The sequence below is a fragment of the Lacerta agilis genome, chromosome 16 (assembly GCF_009819535.1).
Source record: "Lacerta agilis isolate rLacAgi1 chromosome 16, rLacAgi1.pri, whole genome shotgun sequence".
Lineage (NCBI taxonomy): Eukaryota > Metazoa > Chordata > Lepidosauria > Squamata > Lacertidae > Lacerta > Lacerta agilis.
Genome location: NC_046327.1, coordinates 33,285,304 through 33,298,631, shown reverse-complemented (window position 1 = coordinate 33,298,631; position 13,328 = coordinate 33,285,304). Strand labels below are relative to the sequence as shown.

At 46.3% G+C, this 13,328-nt stretch overlaps 1 protein-coding gene across 7 annotated transcripts in view; it reads right to left on the bottom strand.

Annotated features, from left to right (window-relative positions):
* RFX1 (regulatory factor X1) overlaps nt 1-13,328 on the bottom strand; it is a 47,207-nt gene that overhangs the window by 11,751 nt on the left and 22,128 nt on the right. For 5 of the 7 annotated variants that reach the window (XM_033172729.1, XM_033172723.1, XM_033172724.1 and 2 more), the window contains 7 exons: nt 13,086-13,169; nt 9,590-9,682; nt 6,912-7,007; nt 5,720-5,806; nt 4,622-4,993; nt 3,175-3,269; nt 1,571-1,937 (listed from right to left, as the gene is read on the bottom strand). In XM_033172729.1, coding sequence (XP_033028620.1) covers nt 1,571-1,937; nt 3,175-3,269; nt 4,622-4,993; nt 5,720-5,806; nt 6,912-7,007; nt 9,590-9,682; nt 13,086-13,169 — 1,194 coding nt within the window. The remainder of the gene's footprint in view (nt 1-1,570; nt 1,938-3,174; nt 3,270-4,621; nt 4,994-5,719; nt 5,807-6,911; nt 7,008-9,589; nt 9,683-13,085; nt 13,170-13,328) is intronic. The other 2 variants (XM_033172730.1, XM_033172725.1) reach the window with 2 other exon arrangements.

Sequence of the window (13,328 nt, the reverse complement as noted above, 5' to 3'; positions counted from 1 at the left end):
ACAGCCACACATCTGTTTACAGGCCTTAGACAGAAATCCTATGGAAGCAATATAGAGACCTGCCGTTAGATTCCCCCTCCATGCCCCAACTTTCACAGCCCTGGCCCTACCAATATTGGTGCTCCAGAGCTGGCAGGGTAGGGCCAAAAGGGGTTTGCAGGTCAGGGCTGGTTCGGGGACATGCTGGGAGATTACCAGGGAAAGGCCTGAATTATGCCAAACCCGGGACTGAATTAGGCCAGTCCAAGAGCTGGAGTACCTCAATCCCATTTCTTTTCCTCCCACTGTTTCCAATGAAGAATTAAGGAATTGTTTCCTGTGAGAACTAATGAATTCTAATGGGTTTAAAGACACTCAGACGAGAAAGCAGGCACATTTCACAATCTTCAGTTAGATCCACCATGAGGCAAAGAGTGCTTTCGGAAGGCTGGTCTCAGAGAACAAGACCCATTAAGTAAGGAAAGCAGCATCAAGGGCCAGAAAATCTAAGCAAGAGCACCCCCTCTTAACATGAGACAAAAACCACAAATAAATTCTCTGTGCAAGCTATATTAACTTATGGCAGAGATGTCCCTCCAGATGTTGATTGACTCAAATTCCCATCACCCTCAGCCACCATGGCCAATGACCAGGATGATGGGAGGTGTAGTCCAGTAACATTTGGAAGGACACAGGTTCCCCACCTCTGACTTAGGAAATGAAACACTTCTGTCTATCTACATTGAAGCTGTGCAAGAGAATGGCAAATTGTGCCCTCTGGGTGAAATCTGTCTTGTGTTCCACTCTGCTGCCGTTAATGACATGCTACTTTCACTCATGATAGGGCTGTCTTGGGTGGCATCTTTTATTGAATCAGCTTCTGGTTCATCATTCACTAGAATGATCAAAGCTATCGTTTTCCTTTTAGTCTCAAAAGCACTATGAATTACTTCATACTTTCACATGCGTACTGTAATACAAATGTTCAATGCACCTTTAAAAGATATAAAATGATTCCACCAGAAATAGCGCCAGGCCTACCAAAAAAATAATGATAATTCTACCCCATCACGGCAATGTCCTTTTGGAAGGGCAAAAGAACACTGAACAGAGAAACATGCGTAAGTGTTTAATTCTCTAAGTCAGTGGTTTTCAGACTTGCTACCTTCAAAGGACATTTTGCGTATCAACTTGTCCGCAACAGAACCCCTAGCATTGCAGAGAATGCTGGGACATTTCCTTGAATGCACAGGGTGCTGCTATTGACTGTTAGGGCTCAAGGTTGCTCTGTGTGGACTGAGAGTGCACCCAAAAGGGGCCCAATACTTTCTTGCTGCTGCACCTTGAACAGAATGATCAGCTGTGGGCAGGCAAGCAATCTCAGGGAAGCTTGCCCCAATCATTATGGATCTTCTAATTAAAGAACCCTGAGAAGTCTCCAAGGAACCCCAGGTTCCCTGGAACACAGCCATGAAAACCACTGCTCTAAGAGCACTTGGACAAGCTGCGGGGAAAAACAAAGAGGCTCCCGGAAGCTCCAATCCCCTTGAATGAACAGCAAGGTATCCAAGAGCGAGACTCGTCGACTTACAGTTGCTGGGGAGGCACGAGTGGTGTGCGAGTACGACTGGCTTGAACTTCCCAGCATGTAACCTCCTTGAATCACGTAGGTCCCCGTGCTGCTGCTGCTACTGCCTCCTCCTCCACCACCACCAGTGCTGCCACCGCCGCCACCATTTCCATTTCCACTTCCTCCTCCTCCAGCACTGCTGCCTCCGCTTGGGTTGGCTATGATTTGCCCTCCAGAGACATACATGGGCACTGACCCACTGCTGGCCACAGTCTGGGAGGTTGCTGGGGTGGAGACTTGGGTTGGGGTGCCTTGCGATTCATAGTAGTTTGCACCAGTGTTCTGAGTGTAGAGAGGGGTTTCCGTGTAAGGGTAAGTGTTGGAGCGTCTGAAAACAGGAGAAAGAGGTGCTGTTTCCATCTCCGATTTCCAAGTGAAGAAAAACAACCACTTGTTATAGAGAAATGACAGCTAAACATATACACCACCCTACAGTAAGCAAAAAGGAGAAGGTTGTACATCTCCACTCCTTTACCATGCTTTTTGCTTAGATCAAGATGACTTAGCTCAGGGGTGCACAACTGATGGCTCCTTGGCCAAACCCAGCCCCCAAGTGATTTCACTTGACCCTGGTGACACTGTCAAATTTTAATCATGGTCTACCAATGCTCTGGGATTTTTTTTTCCATTAGAAAACAGGGACAATCGACAGCCAATCCACCAATCTTCTTCAAGGCAGCACTTCAGAATAACTTCTCTGATTTTCTACAACATTCACTATATAAACTTTCATTTTCTATTTTTTATAAAACAATAATAAACAGATCATTTTTTAAAAGAACAATTTAAGTTCATGCGCCCATAGTTTCATTTATAATAAAAAAGGGAAATGTATAAGAGATATTGTTCACACCCTAGTGCTTCATCTGTGTTTGGTATTTGTATGTACTGTTCTAAGGTAAAAGGCAAAGGACCCCTGGATGATTAAGTCCCATCAAATTTGACTATGGGGTGCGGCACTCATCTCACTTCAGGCCTAGAGAGCTGGCATTTGTCCACAGACAGATTTCTGGGTCATGCGGCCAGCACAACTAAAGTGCTTCTAGCACAACAGGACACCGTGACAAGTGCCAGAGAGCACAGAAATGCCATTTACCTTCCTGCTGCAGTAGTACCTATTTATTTACTTGTGCTGGCATGCTTTCGAACTGCTAGCTTGGCAAGAGCTGGGACAGAGCAATGGGAGCTCACCCCGTCATGAGGATTTGAACCGCCAACCTTCCAATCAGCAAGGCTCAGCATCACCTGCTCCCAGAACGTAATGTTCTGGCTGCGACTGGGTGCACATACTCCATAACCATTAACACCTCATTGCTAGGTGGCACCAATGTTGTGATGGAGCCTGGCCATCCAGAAAGACATTTCCAGCCGCTAGATCATTGTCTGGCTATCTATGCACAGGGAAGTTGAACGTCTCTGGCTTTAGATACAGAATAGAATCAATTAGCATCTGTGTGAAGATCTGTGTCTCTTGCAACCTGCACCTGACAGGAGTCACTGTGAGCTTGAATGCTGGGACAGCATTGGTATGATAAAGCCTTCCTTCTCACCAGGCATGTACTCACATGGTACTTGCTGTGTAGCTGGCATCACCTCCTTCCACATACTGCACCTGGTTGGGATAGACATGCTGCACAGGTACCTGCTGGAGCTGCTGCACCTGAGAACGCAGCAAGCCCACAAAGAGAGGAAAGGAAAAGAGGTGAGGATGGGCTAAGGTTGCTGCGCTCCACCCTCTCTAATCCCTCCCAGGAGACTGCTCTAGACTAAAGGCCACCTCTCTGCCTTCCTAATTGCCACGCCTACTGTCAATCTGCTTGCAGCTGTCATCACCTGTTCCATGATTTATATTTGCCTCCATCCTGCATCTGGCATTGATCTAGTCTAGCAGACATTAAATTGGGGGATGGGGGATGGGATGGGACTCTGGAATGCTTATTCCCATGGACTAAGGATTTCCCCACAAGTCAGAGTCATGGTGAGGAAAGTCAGGAACCCAGGCTCCACATACTCTGATCCTGGCAAAAGAAGCACAATGGTACAACATGGAGAAGGAAGTGCTGGGGGCTCTTGCTGGGCAGGCAAGAGCCCCCAACAGATTCGCATGCATTCCCTTCTGGAATGCTAAGGAGCACAGCTGCAGGCAATTCCATCACTTTTAAAGGTCACTTTGCACATTTTTGTTAAGAGTGCACCTAAAATGTTGCAAGTGTACATCTACAAGAGTAAAATGCAGGTGTGAGAAATACAGATTTGCATTATGCAGATGCACTTATAGGACAGCCATGATTGGCTGCGGTTGCCCTCGAGTGCATGCTCAGTGGCAAACCTGGGTTCGCTCCTGTGGAATGTGTGAAATGGCCCTTTGCAACAATGGTACAATATTGGTTTTATGGAAATACATGGATTATAGCACACCTTTATAAACAAGAGGCCTTTTACTTGCCATGATGGTTCTAATGTCTTACAATCTGATGAGGTGATTTGAAGAAAACTCATTAGACAGCAGCTAACTTTGGCTCCGGAAGCTGCCTTTGTTTCAGTAGCTGATACAGTTTTAGGGCAAACAGGCTAAGTAGCCCTCACGATTTAGCTTACCTAGATCAGACCTTGTTCATAAACATAGATGCAGTTATCTGGGATCCTGGCTAGCTATGGCAAGCCTCTGTTCTGGCTCCCAAATACTGAAAGTCCTGCACAAAACGTAGCATGCTTATCTGGTGGCATATGTCTCCCACAAACCCCAATCCCTCAAGACTTCCATATCTACACCTGATTCAAGCAAATGAAATCAAAATCACATCCAGTGCTGAAGAGGTCCAAGAATTTCAATTTCTCTGGCAGTATGTGGGGAAGGAAAGAGGGTTGCTCTACCGCCACTAATAAAGAGGAGAGTCACAATCGTAGAGAAGGGGATGATGCTGGCAAGCTCTGCTACCTGACTCTGTGGGAAGGGAAATGCACAGAGCTTGCTATTCTTGGATCTCAATCGGTGCCCTCTGCAGGACCTACTTTAAGTGCTGTAGCTGCTGTTCCAAACACTAGCACCTGAGGGACTCTCTGAATCTTGACTCTCTGGTCAGGGCTGGAGTGATGAGAGGAGAGGAATGGCAGCTGCTCTATCACCACCTTCTGTTGTGGCAGGAGGAGCGGTTGAGGAAGCATGCGGACCAGCTCCACCCACTGCTCCGAGGCAGAATCTAGAGAATGCATGTAGTGGAGCCTGTGCTCTGGGCCAGATAAACAGCAGCTGGCCAGCTGGGGTGCACTGTTGCTGCTGCTGCTGCTGCTGCTGCTGCACTCTAGGGAGAGACCTTGCTGCACTCCTTGTTGCTCTTGCTGCTGCGACTGCTGATTGCTCTTAGAAGGGCCACTGTCTGCACTCTAAACAATAAACAGAGAGACTGAAGCAATCAGAGATAGTGGAGAGACCCAGAAATGTCCTGCCGGAATGAAGGATTAAGGCAGAGGGTGGTATTCAATTAAATAATTGCAGAAGCAGAATGAGTTCCACTTGTGCAAGGGAACTTCCCCTCTCCTTTTCCCAATGCCATTTGCATCCAGGGAACCTCCAGAACAGATTGAGGAGGGCGGAAGTTCTGTTGCACAAGGGGAAACTGTTGTGCTGATGGAATATTCCCCTTAATGCTACTTTGATTACAACCCAGAAGGTCCACCATTCTGCCTCATCTGCATTTTACCCAAGGAGGCCAAGGCATTCTATAATGGTAGCTTAGGAGGTACCTTACAAAACAAGAACTGGCAGGGATGAGAACCTTCCCCATCTTCACTGTCTAGAATTTATGGTGATCGTTGTGGGGCTGGGGACAACTCATAATGGGAGAGTTATGGGTGACTACTAACCACTTCTTCAAGAGAAGAAGGGTGTGGGGGAGTTTGGATATATCCAGAAAGCTAATTCTGGGTGGGAAAGATTTAAACCTCCCACCGCTGAGGAATTCAGGACAGGAATGGGTGCAAAGGCTTTAATTCCCTGGCACTGGCTAGCTGTCTTGGGGAGCAGCTAATCTAGGAATATCCTCCATGGTAGATCACAGCTGCTACCAAAGTAGGGCAGCCAGAAAGCAACAGTCAAAATCTCTCTCTTACCTCTTGAGTAACATGAACCTGCTGGAGTCCTTGCACTGCCAGCTGCTGCACTGTGCCTGCTTTGGGAGTTGTCTGCACAACAGATCTCTGCAGAAACAAACCAGAACTTATCAGAATGCTTTGGAAGGCAGAGTTGATACAAGGCCTCCTTGCCCCAAGGATAGCTGTAGTCGAGCTTGCAATACATACTGACAAGAGCAGGCCAACAGGAACCTAACCCTAACCCTAGGACATGAAACATGCAAAGTAATGATTTTTCTTTGTACAGAAGTCTTACAAAAATACTATTTTTACAAAAGGCCCTACAAACATATTACTTCATTTGGGTATTCCAAAGAATCTGAACACAATTAGGAGAAACTCAACAAAGCACTCTTGTCAGCACAAGCATTTCTGTTCCAGGGCTTCTCCTAACCCTCTCCAGGCCAATTAGGTTGGGTGGGGGTGGGGAAGAGATCCCTGTTGCACTAGGACAGTGATGGCCAAACTTGGCCCTCCAGCTGTTTTGGGACTACAATTCCCATCATCCCTGAGCACTGGTCCTGTTAGCAAGGGATGATGGGAGTTGCAGTCCAAAAACAGCTGGAGGGCCAAGTTTGGCCCTCACTGCACTAGGAGAGGTCCTTGTGTGGGCTTCCACAACTGAGACTGGTTAGTTGATTCTGGCCCATTAATTTTATATATCTGAATTGCACCCCAAAACCTCAGATGGAAAGTTTGATTTCTGAAAACTAAGGATGCCAAAAACCTTGCTCAACATTCAAAATCACAAAAATGTTTCACAAAAAACTGTTTTTTATTAGCTGTGGGAAAAATAAATAAATACCACATAAACACATCAGTTTGTAGCAATGTGAAAGGGACAGTTGTTTAGAGTTACACGGATCTGGGAGTTGGTGTGACACCTCCACAACTTAGTTGGTCTCTAAGGTGCTACTGGAAAGAATTTTTTATTTTGTTTTAACAAAACGAAGGTAAACTATAGGAAAGTCCACACTACCTTATAATTGAAAGCAGTGGCCACATGGAGTGCAATAAAGATCTTGGAAGTGCTTAGAAACCGTTAACAGATAGAACTTTGAAAATCTAGTGTGAACCCTTGACAAGCTGCAGCTTTTGCTACCCAACAATCCAATCACGCTACCACGACTGGGAAGAGACCACAAGATATTGGCAAGCAAAGATACAGCACCTCTTGTGCTACAGGCACTTGCTGGACTCCGTGGACCTGGAGCTGCTGCACTTGTCCTGGTTTAGCAGCAGAGCTGCTGTTCTGGACAGGGGAGCGCTGAAAGGCAAGGAAAGAGACTTTACTTTTGGGTATGGACGAAGGAGCAAGGCATAACTGCATGATGTACTACTGTCTCAGAATTCATGCTTACTTTCTCTCCGCCTGGAATCAGGTGGTGTCCCTCCCTCGGTCATGGTGCACTCTACTTCTAAGAAAAACTTCTACATGGTCATTATACTGTTGAGGAACATTTTATGGAAGAGAAAGGTTGTCTAGCGCTACCAATTTTTATAACAAAAAAAGCAGGAGGGGACACCATATGCACTGCTATATTCTTTGCTTAAGTCTGTTGGTTAGCAGAGGGGCACTGAGTTGTGCCCAACATTGGGGGCCCGTCACGCACATCACGGCATCGTGCAGCTGTCGCAGACCTCCCAAGTGTCTGTGCAGCATCTCCCAACACTGCGCAAGCGAGGCAACTTTCTGCCAGGCCACACCGCTCCGTGCAGTGTCTCTCAAAACTGTGTGGCTGGGGTGACCTCCAGGATGGTGGAGGACCGTGGACAAAGGTAGGAGGGAGGAAGCAGACAGGTGAGAAAGGGCTCAGCCTCCTCCGCCCCCTCAAGATGGGGGGGGGGGTGTTCAGCCCCAACTGATGGGGGGGTGTTCAGCCCCATCCGAACAGATATGGGGGTGGGGCTGAAGACGCCTCAGCTTTATAGAGTGCCTTTGGAGGTCAGAGATCAAATATTCTAAGTAGCTTGCATTTCTTCCCAGGTTACATATGGTGCTATCTTCTAACAATGGTCTTCTAAGGTTTACTGAATGTAAGTCTCTACAAAAGTGACAGAATGAACGCAAACTGGATATTGAAAAATGGCAACACAGAGAAACCAGTCCAGTCTCAGTCTCCTGGGACATTAATTGTCTAACCTGTATATTGGTATCTGAAGAAGTGTGCATGCACACGAAAGCTCATACCAAGAACAAACTTAGTTGGTCTCTAAGGTGCTACTGGAAGGATTTTTATTTATTTATTATTTTGTTCTGTATATTGAAGCAAAGGATGCTTTACGGAAACAACAGAATACAAGGTTGCTAAATGATTACAGCCTGGGCGCAGTAACACACACACACACAACGCAGAACAGGCATGTCTTCTTCTTCGGCGATCATTCGTAGTCGAGTAAGATTGTCTTCCATGAATATGGTCTTAGCAGTGTGTCTGTAAGTGACTGTGGAGGCCAATTCTAGGAAGCGGGTGGCGCTGTGGTCTAAACCACTGAGCCTCTTGGGCTTGCCGATCGGAAGGTCGGCAGCTTGAGTCTGTGCGACGGGGTGAGTCCATGCTTTGTCCCAGCTCCTACCCACCTAGCAGTTCAAAAGCATACCAGCATGAGGAGATAAATAGGTACCGCTGCGGCAGGAATATAAACAGTGTTTCTGTGCGCTCTGGCACTCCTCATGGTGTCCTGTTGTGCCAGAAGCGGTTAACTCATGCTGGCCACATTACCCAGAAAGCTGTCTGCAGACAAACGCCAGCTCCCTCAGCCTGAAGCGAGATGAGCACTGCACCACACAGTCAAGTTTGACTTGACTTAACCGTCCAGGGATCCTTTACTGTTACCTAGCAGGCATGTGATAGGGCTGTAACCCTTCAAGTAATTTGTCAATTTCTTTAGGCCACAGTAACTGAAATACTACAGCCCTAGAACAGCCTACCCCAACCTCCCCGCCCCCAATATCTTGGACTACAACTCCCATCGGTCCCAGTTAACACAGGTGAAGGGGCTTGTCGTCTGCAACAGCTGCAGGGCACCAGGCTGTGGAAGGCTCATCTAGACAAGCTGATCTGTAAGCTAGAGGAGTCCACATTAAAGAAGATACAATCAACTTAATCCTCAAAGTGGCTAACAAATATGATACAGCAGGTTTCCAAGGGTTCTGATGTCACCCTGTGGGCCAACTTCAAGTAGGCTCCCAAATCACTTGGAAAAGCCCCACTGGATGCAACTGTGACAGAGACATTTTGTGTTTTCAGTGCCACCACAAAGTGGGCTCACTAATTATCTCTTTTTGATCAGATTTGCACTGAGGTTTATGCTGTGCACGTCCTAGTAATCTTTCATCTTGCCTCATTGCTCCTACTTCACTGGTAAACCAGGGAGCAGACTGAGCTCTGTGGTGTGTGAGAGGATGCTTAGGACAGGCATAGGCAAACTCGGCCCTCCAGATGTTTTGGGACTACAACTCCCATCATCCCTGACCACTGGTCCTGTTAGCTAGGGATGATGGGAGTTGTAGTCCCAGAACATATGGAGGGCCGAGTTTGCCTATGCCTGGCTTAGGAGCAGCTGAGGTTGGATAAGAAATGCTGGCCCATTGCCAGGTAATGAGAACAACATGTTCCCAGGTCTCACAAAATATGATAGTCACAATGGAGCTTAAGAGGAAACTGGAAATGGGCATCAACTGTGGAGGAGCCAGGAAGTAGCTGATGAAGAAAAGAAGTATCGGACTGAGCAGGCAGATAAATAAATGAGCAACATCATTCAACACAGTGAAGGCAAAACTAGGCTTTCTTTGACTCATGGCGGATGGAACATCTGAACAGGCTTTCCAAACATCTGGCCACCCACCTCAGGTGAAGAGTGGACCTGCTGCACACCATGGACAGCCAGCGCAACAGCTCCTCCTTTACTAGCCTGTGAAGTACTCTGTACCACCAGCCGCTGAAACAGGAGGACATAAAAGAAGCAAGCCCTGGTTAATTACCGTATCTCCAAGAGACTGTTCAGAAGATACTGACCAGTGGGCTACCAAAGAACTGCTCACCAACCAAACACACACACTTGGTGAATTATAATACGAGCAATTTTTTACTAGCTACCTTTCACTCAGTTGTCAAGGCAGCCATACCAGTTAAGAGAAGGTTTTTTTTTTAAAAAAAGAAGGATTCAGGAAAGCCTGTTGAGAGCATCAAACAAAACATGGAACCGCTTCCTCAAATGGGATGCTCTGTAATCAACCATTTCTGGTTTGCCACCAGGGGGGGAAAGGAAGCCAGGATCGCTATCGCAGTGAACCGGCTGCTGTTTTTGGAGTTTTGGGGCGGCTCGTAGGCAGTGAGTGCCCCAAAGAAGGTCCTGGGGACGACCAGGATGTCAAGGGCTCCTGCTGAGGCCAAAGGCGAGCTCCCAACGAGTCCGATGTGCTTGTAAGCATCTTTAGAGATGGGTTAAATGCTCTGAAACCAAGAACTGAGGATTCCCTTGGCCAGACAAATATGGGTTAAGTGTACTACTTAAAAAAAAAAAAAAAAACAACATTCTATTTCTACTTTTTGTACTTCTTGAATACTATGTAAACTCTGATTTCCTTAAATTAATACAGTGGATTCTCATCTCCTTTTGACTCCCTTAAACTGCTTTAAACCCTCCAGGCACCTCTAGGTCTGGTGCAGATGTGATGCCACAGATGTGTGCAGAAAGTGTATGGCATTACAATTATGTGTATTCTAAATATATCCTGTCCAAAATATATCATGTCCATAAATATAGATAATTGATAACAATGTTAGTTACTCTGCCTGGGATTGGGACAGGAATATTTTATGAAAAATCACTGAAGGTTTATACTATAAACTTCACAGTAAAACCTTTTAAAAGTGTAAATCTTGCCATTACATAATACTGATTTGTTACCATTGTTTCCTGCCCTTCTTCCAATGAGATCAGCATAGCATACATATGCCATTTCTATTATTCTAAGGACACTTTATTAACCAGTGAAATCCTGCTAGTGAATTGGATGTTGTGCTTAAACAGGCTTACTAAAAGGGCAAGATTATTAAGGTCGCTACTACTGCCTGGTGCCTGGTATGACACTGGAAAGATTCAACCAACCAACCAAGTGAACTATGGCAAAGATACCAGAAAGTTTAGAATGCAAAAGTGACAAAGAAGCGTTGAAAAATACGGCCCTTGTCAGGGAAGGCACCTAGACTCAAATTCAAATATGTACAAAGCTAGTACACATAATGAAAGCCAGTTGGCAGCAGACTCTTAAGATTAGGAGAAGCGTGTAAACTGAAGGTAAACATCAAGATGTTGTCTTTAAAGAAGCAGTCATTCTTTGGCAGTGGAAAGTATTTCCACCAAAGACTGTACTAAGATATCATCTCATGCAATGGCGCCACACATTTTTAAGATGCTTCAGGTGAACGCACAGAGAAAGCAACAAATAAAATTTATGTATACACACACAATCATATCACTCATCTTTCCAAATGCAGAAAAGAAGAGCAAATGAAGTCTTTGGACAAGCTCAAAAATACCCAGATTGTCACCCAACACATCCAAAACACAAGAGAAATGGGTACATGAGCCCTGCTGCACTTAAAAGCTCAACCCAACCTCTTCCAGGGTCCAAGCTGATACAGCCTATTGTCTGGGTCAGGTTTTTTTCACTCCAACTGTTGCAACAGGTCAGGTCCCAAAGCATGAATGCAGCCAATCCACCACACCTCCTTGATAAGAGATTCCCTGAGCACCTTAGCAGAAGTACACACTATCCAACACTTCATTTATCAATATTAGAATTGTTTTTGCCACAAAGCGGCCTACTTCAGTGCAGGAAGACAGAACCGATAGCCCTGAAAGGCACATACAAATCTTACATCATGTTTTGGTATATCTCGCCATCAGCGCAAGCAAGATGTACCGATACCTCCACCCACCACACTGTTCTGGGGCTTCTCCTAACCACCCTACAGCCAATTTCAGGGGGTCCCAGGTTGCAGGGAAGAGGAAGGGAAAGTCCTATTGCACAAATGGAAGCTCTCAGGCAGGGCTTGCACCGATAGGACTTGTTTGGTGAATTCCACCCTAAGTGAGTCCCATGCAGAATCATTAGCGGGATGACCACAAGGTTGAAGTTTCAACTAAAACTACATAAATTTTAAGAGCTGGGAAGGGCTAAATGGATTATCAAGAACAACCACTCACCCTAATGTTTGACAGTGGAACAAACTCCCTTGGGAGGTGGTAGGCTCTCCTCCCTTGGAGGTTTTTAAGCAGAGGCTGGATGACCATCTGTCATGGACACTATAGATGTGATTCCTGCATTGCCTGGGGTTGGACTAGATATCCCCCGATGTCCCTTCAGACTCAACAATTCTATGATTCTAATAGATTCTATACACAGGTGACTATAGAACTGTAGAGATGGAAGAGACAACAAGGGTTGTGGAGCCCTGTCAGGGTGCTGCCCTCACCTCACGGCAAAGGGTTGCCAGGGCTTTCTCACTATCACGGGCCCCCGCCCCACCTGCTCAGCAATTCGTCTTCCTCCAGTGAGGAAGGCAGTGATCCCTCTAGTGGGGAGGGAGAGACGGGAAGGGGAAGTAGGAGTCAGGGCTCTGACAGGGAAGGAGAGCCCTTGCATCAAGCAGGGACTGGAGGTGAAGCGCCTCTTCCATCTCCCCACTTGCGCAGGGGGGGAGGATACAGAGGGGGTAGGCGGGGGTTCCGCATCCCGCGGCTTTTATGCTGGGCAAAGAACCGGAAAGAGTCATTCCTGGACTCGGCCGAAGGATGAGCTAGATGTACCTTTTGTTGCTGCACTGTACATATCTGCACAATAAAGAAACTTAGTTTTAGAGACCTCGGCGTCAGGCTGGTTACTCATGAGCAATCACTGAAAACCCTTACAAGCCCACTCCCTTGCAATGCAGGAATCTCAACTAAAGCATCCACGGCAGATGGCCACCCAACCTCTGCTTAAAAACCTCCAAGGAAAGAGAGATTTCTCCAATGAAGGAGAAAACCAACAAATAAGGATTCCCTCAACAGAAATACTGGAAACTGGTCTACGGGTGTCTAATAAAGAAATCTTAGCACCAAAATAAAATAATTCACCCTTGGCAAATATTATGCTAGTTTACAGCTCTGTTAGTAGCATACAGGCACCCTATTTCTCATGACAATAAGCTACAATAGCTAGAATATATTCTCAGGACAACATCTGTATCACTCAGATGCAGACACAGCAGTCAGGCAGGCCACTGGGCAGAGGTATGTGCTTTAAAACTGCACCAATTACTTGTGGCAGATCACAGAGAAAGTTCAGACTCACCTGCTGGGGTACTTGTACACTTGTGAGCTGTAGAGGTGATACCGTTCCAGGCTTCGTCTGCACACTAGCTTGGACCAATAACCTCTGCCAAAACAAAAACAAACTAGCCAAGGATCAAGGCAAACAAAGACAATTCACAGGAAACATTTTACCTGCTGTCAGTTTCACCTGCATTCCCCCTCAAAGATAGCAAGGCTCAACAAAGCACTGATATTTGCATTTAGCACAGGGGGATAATGATCC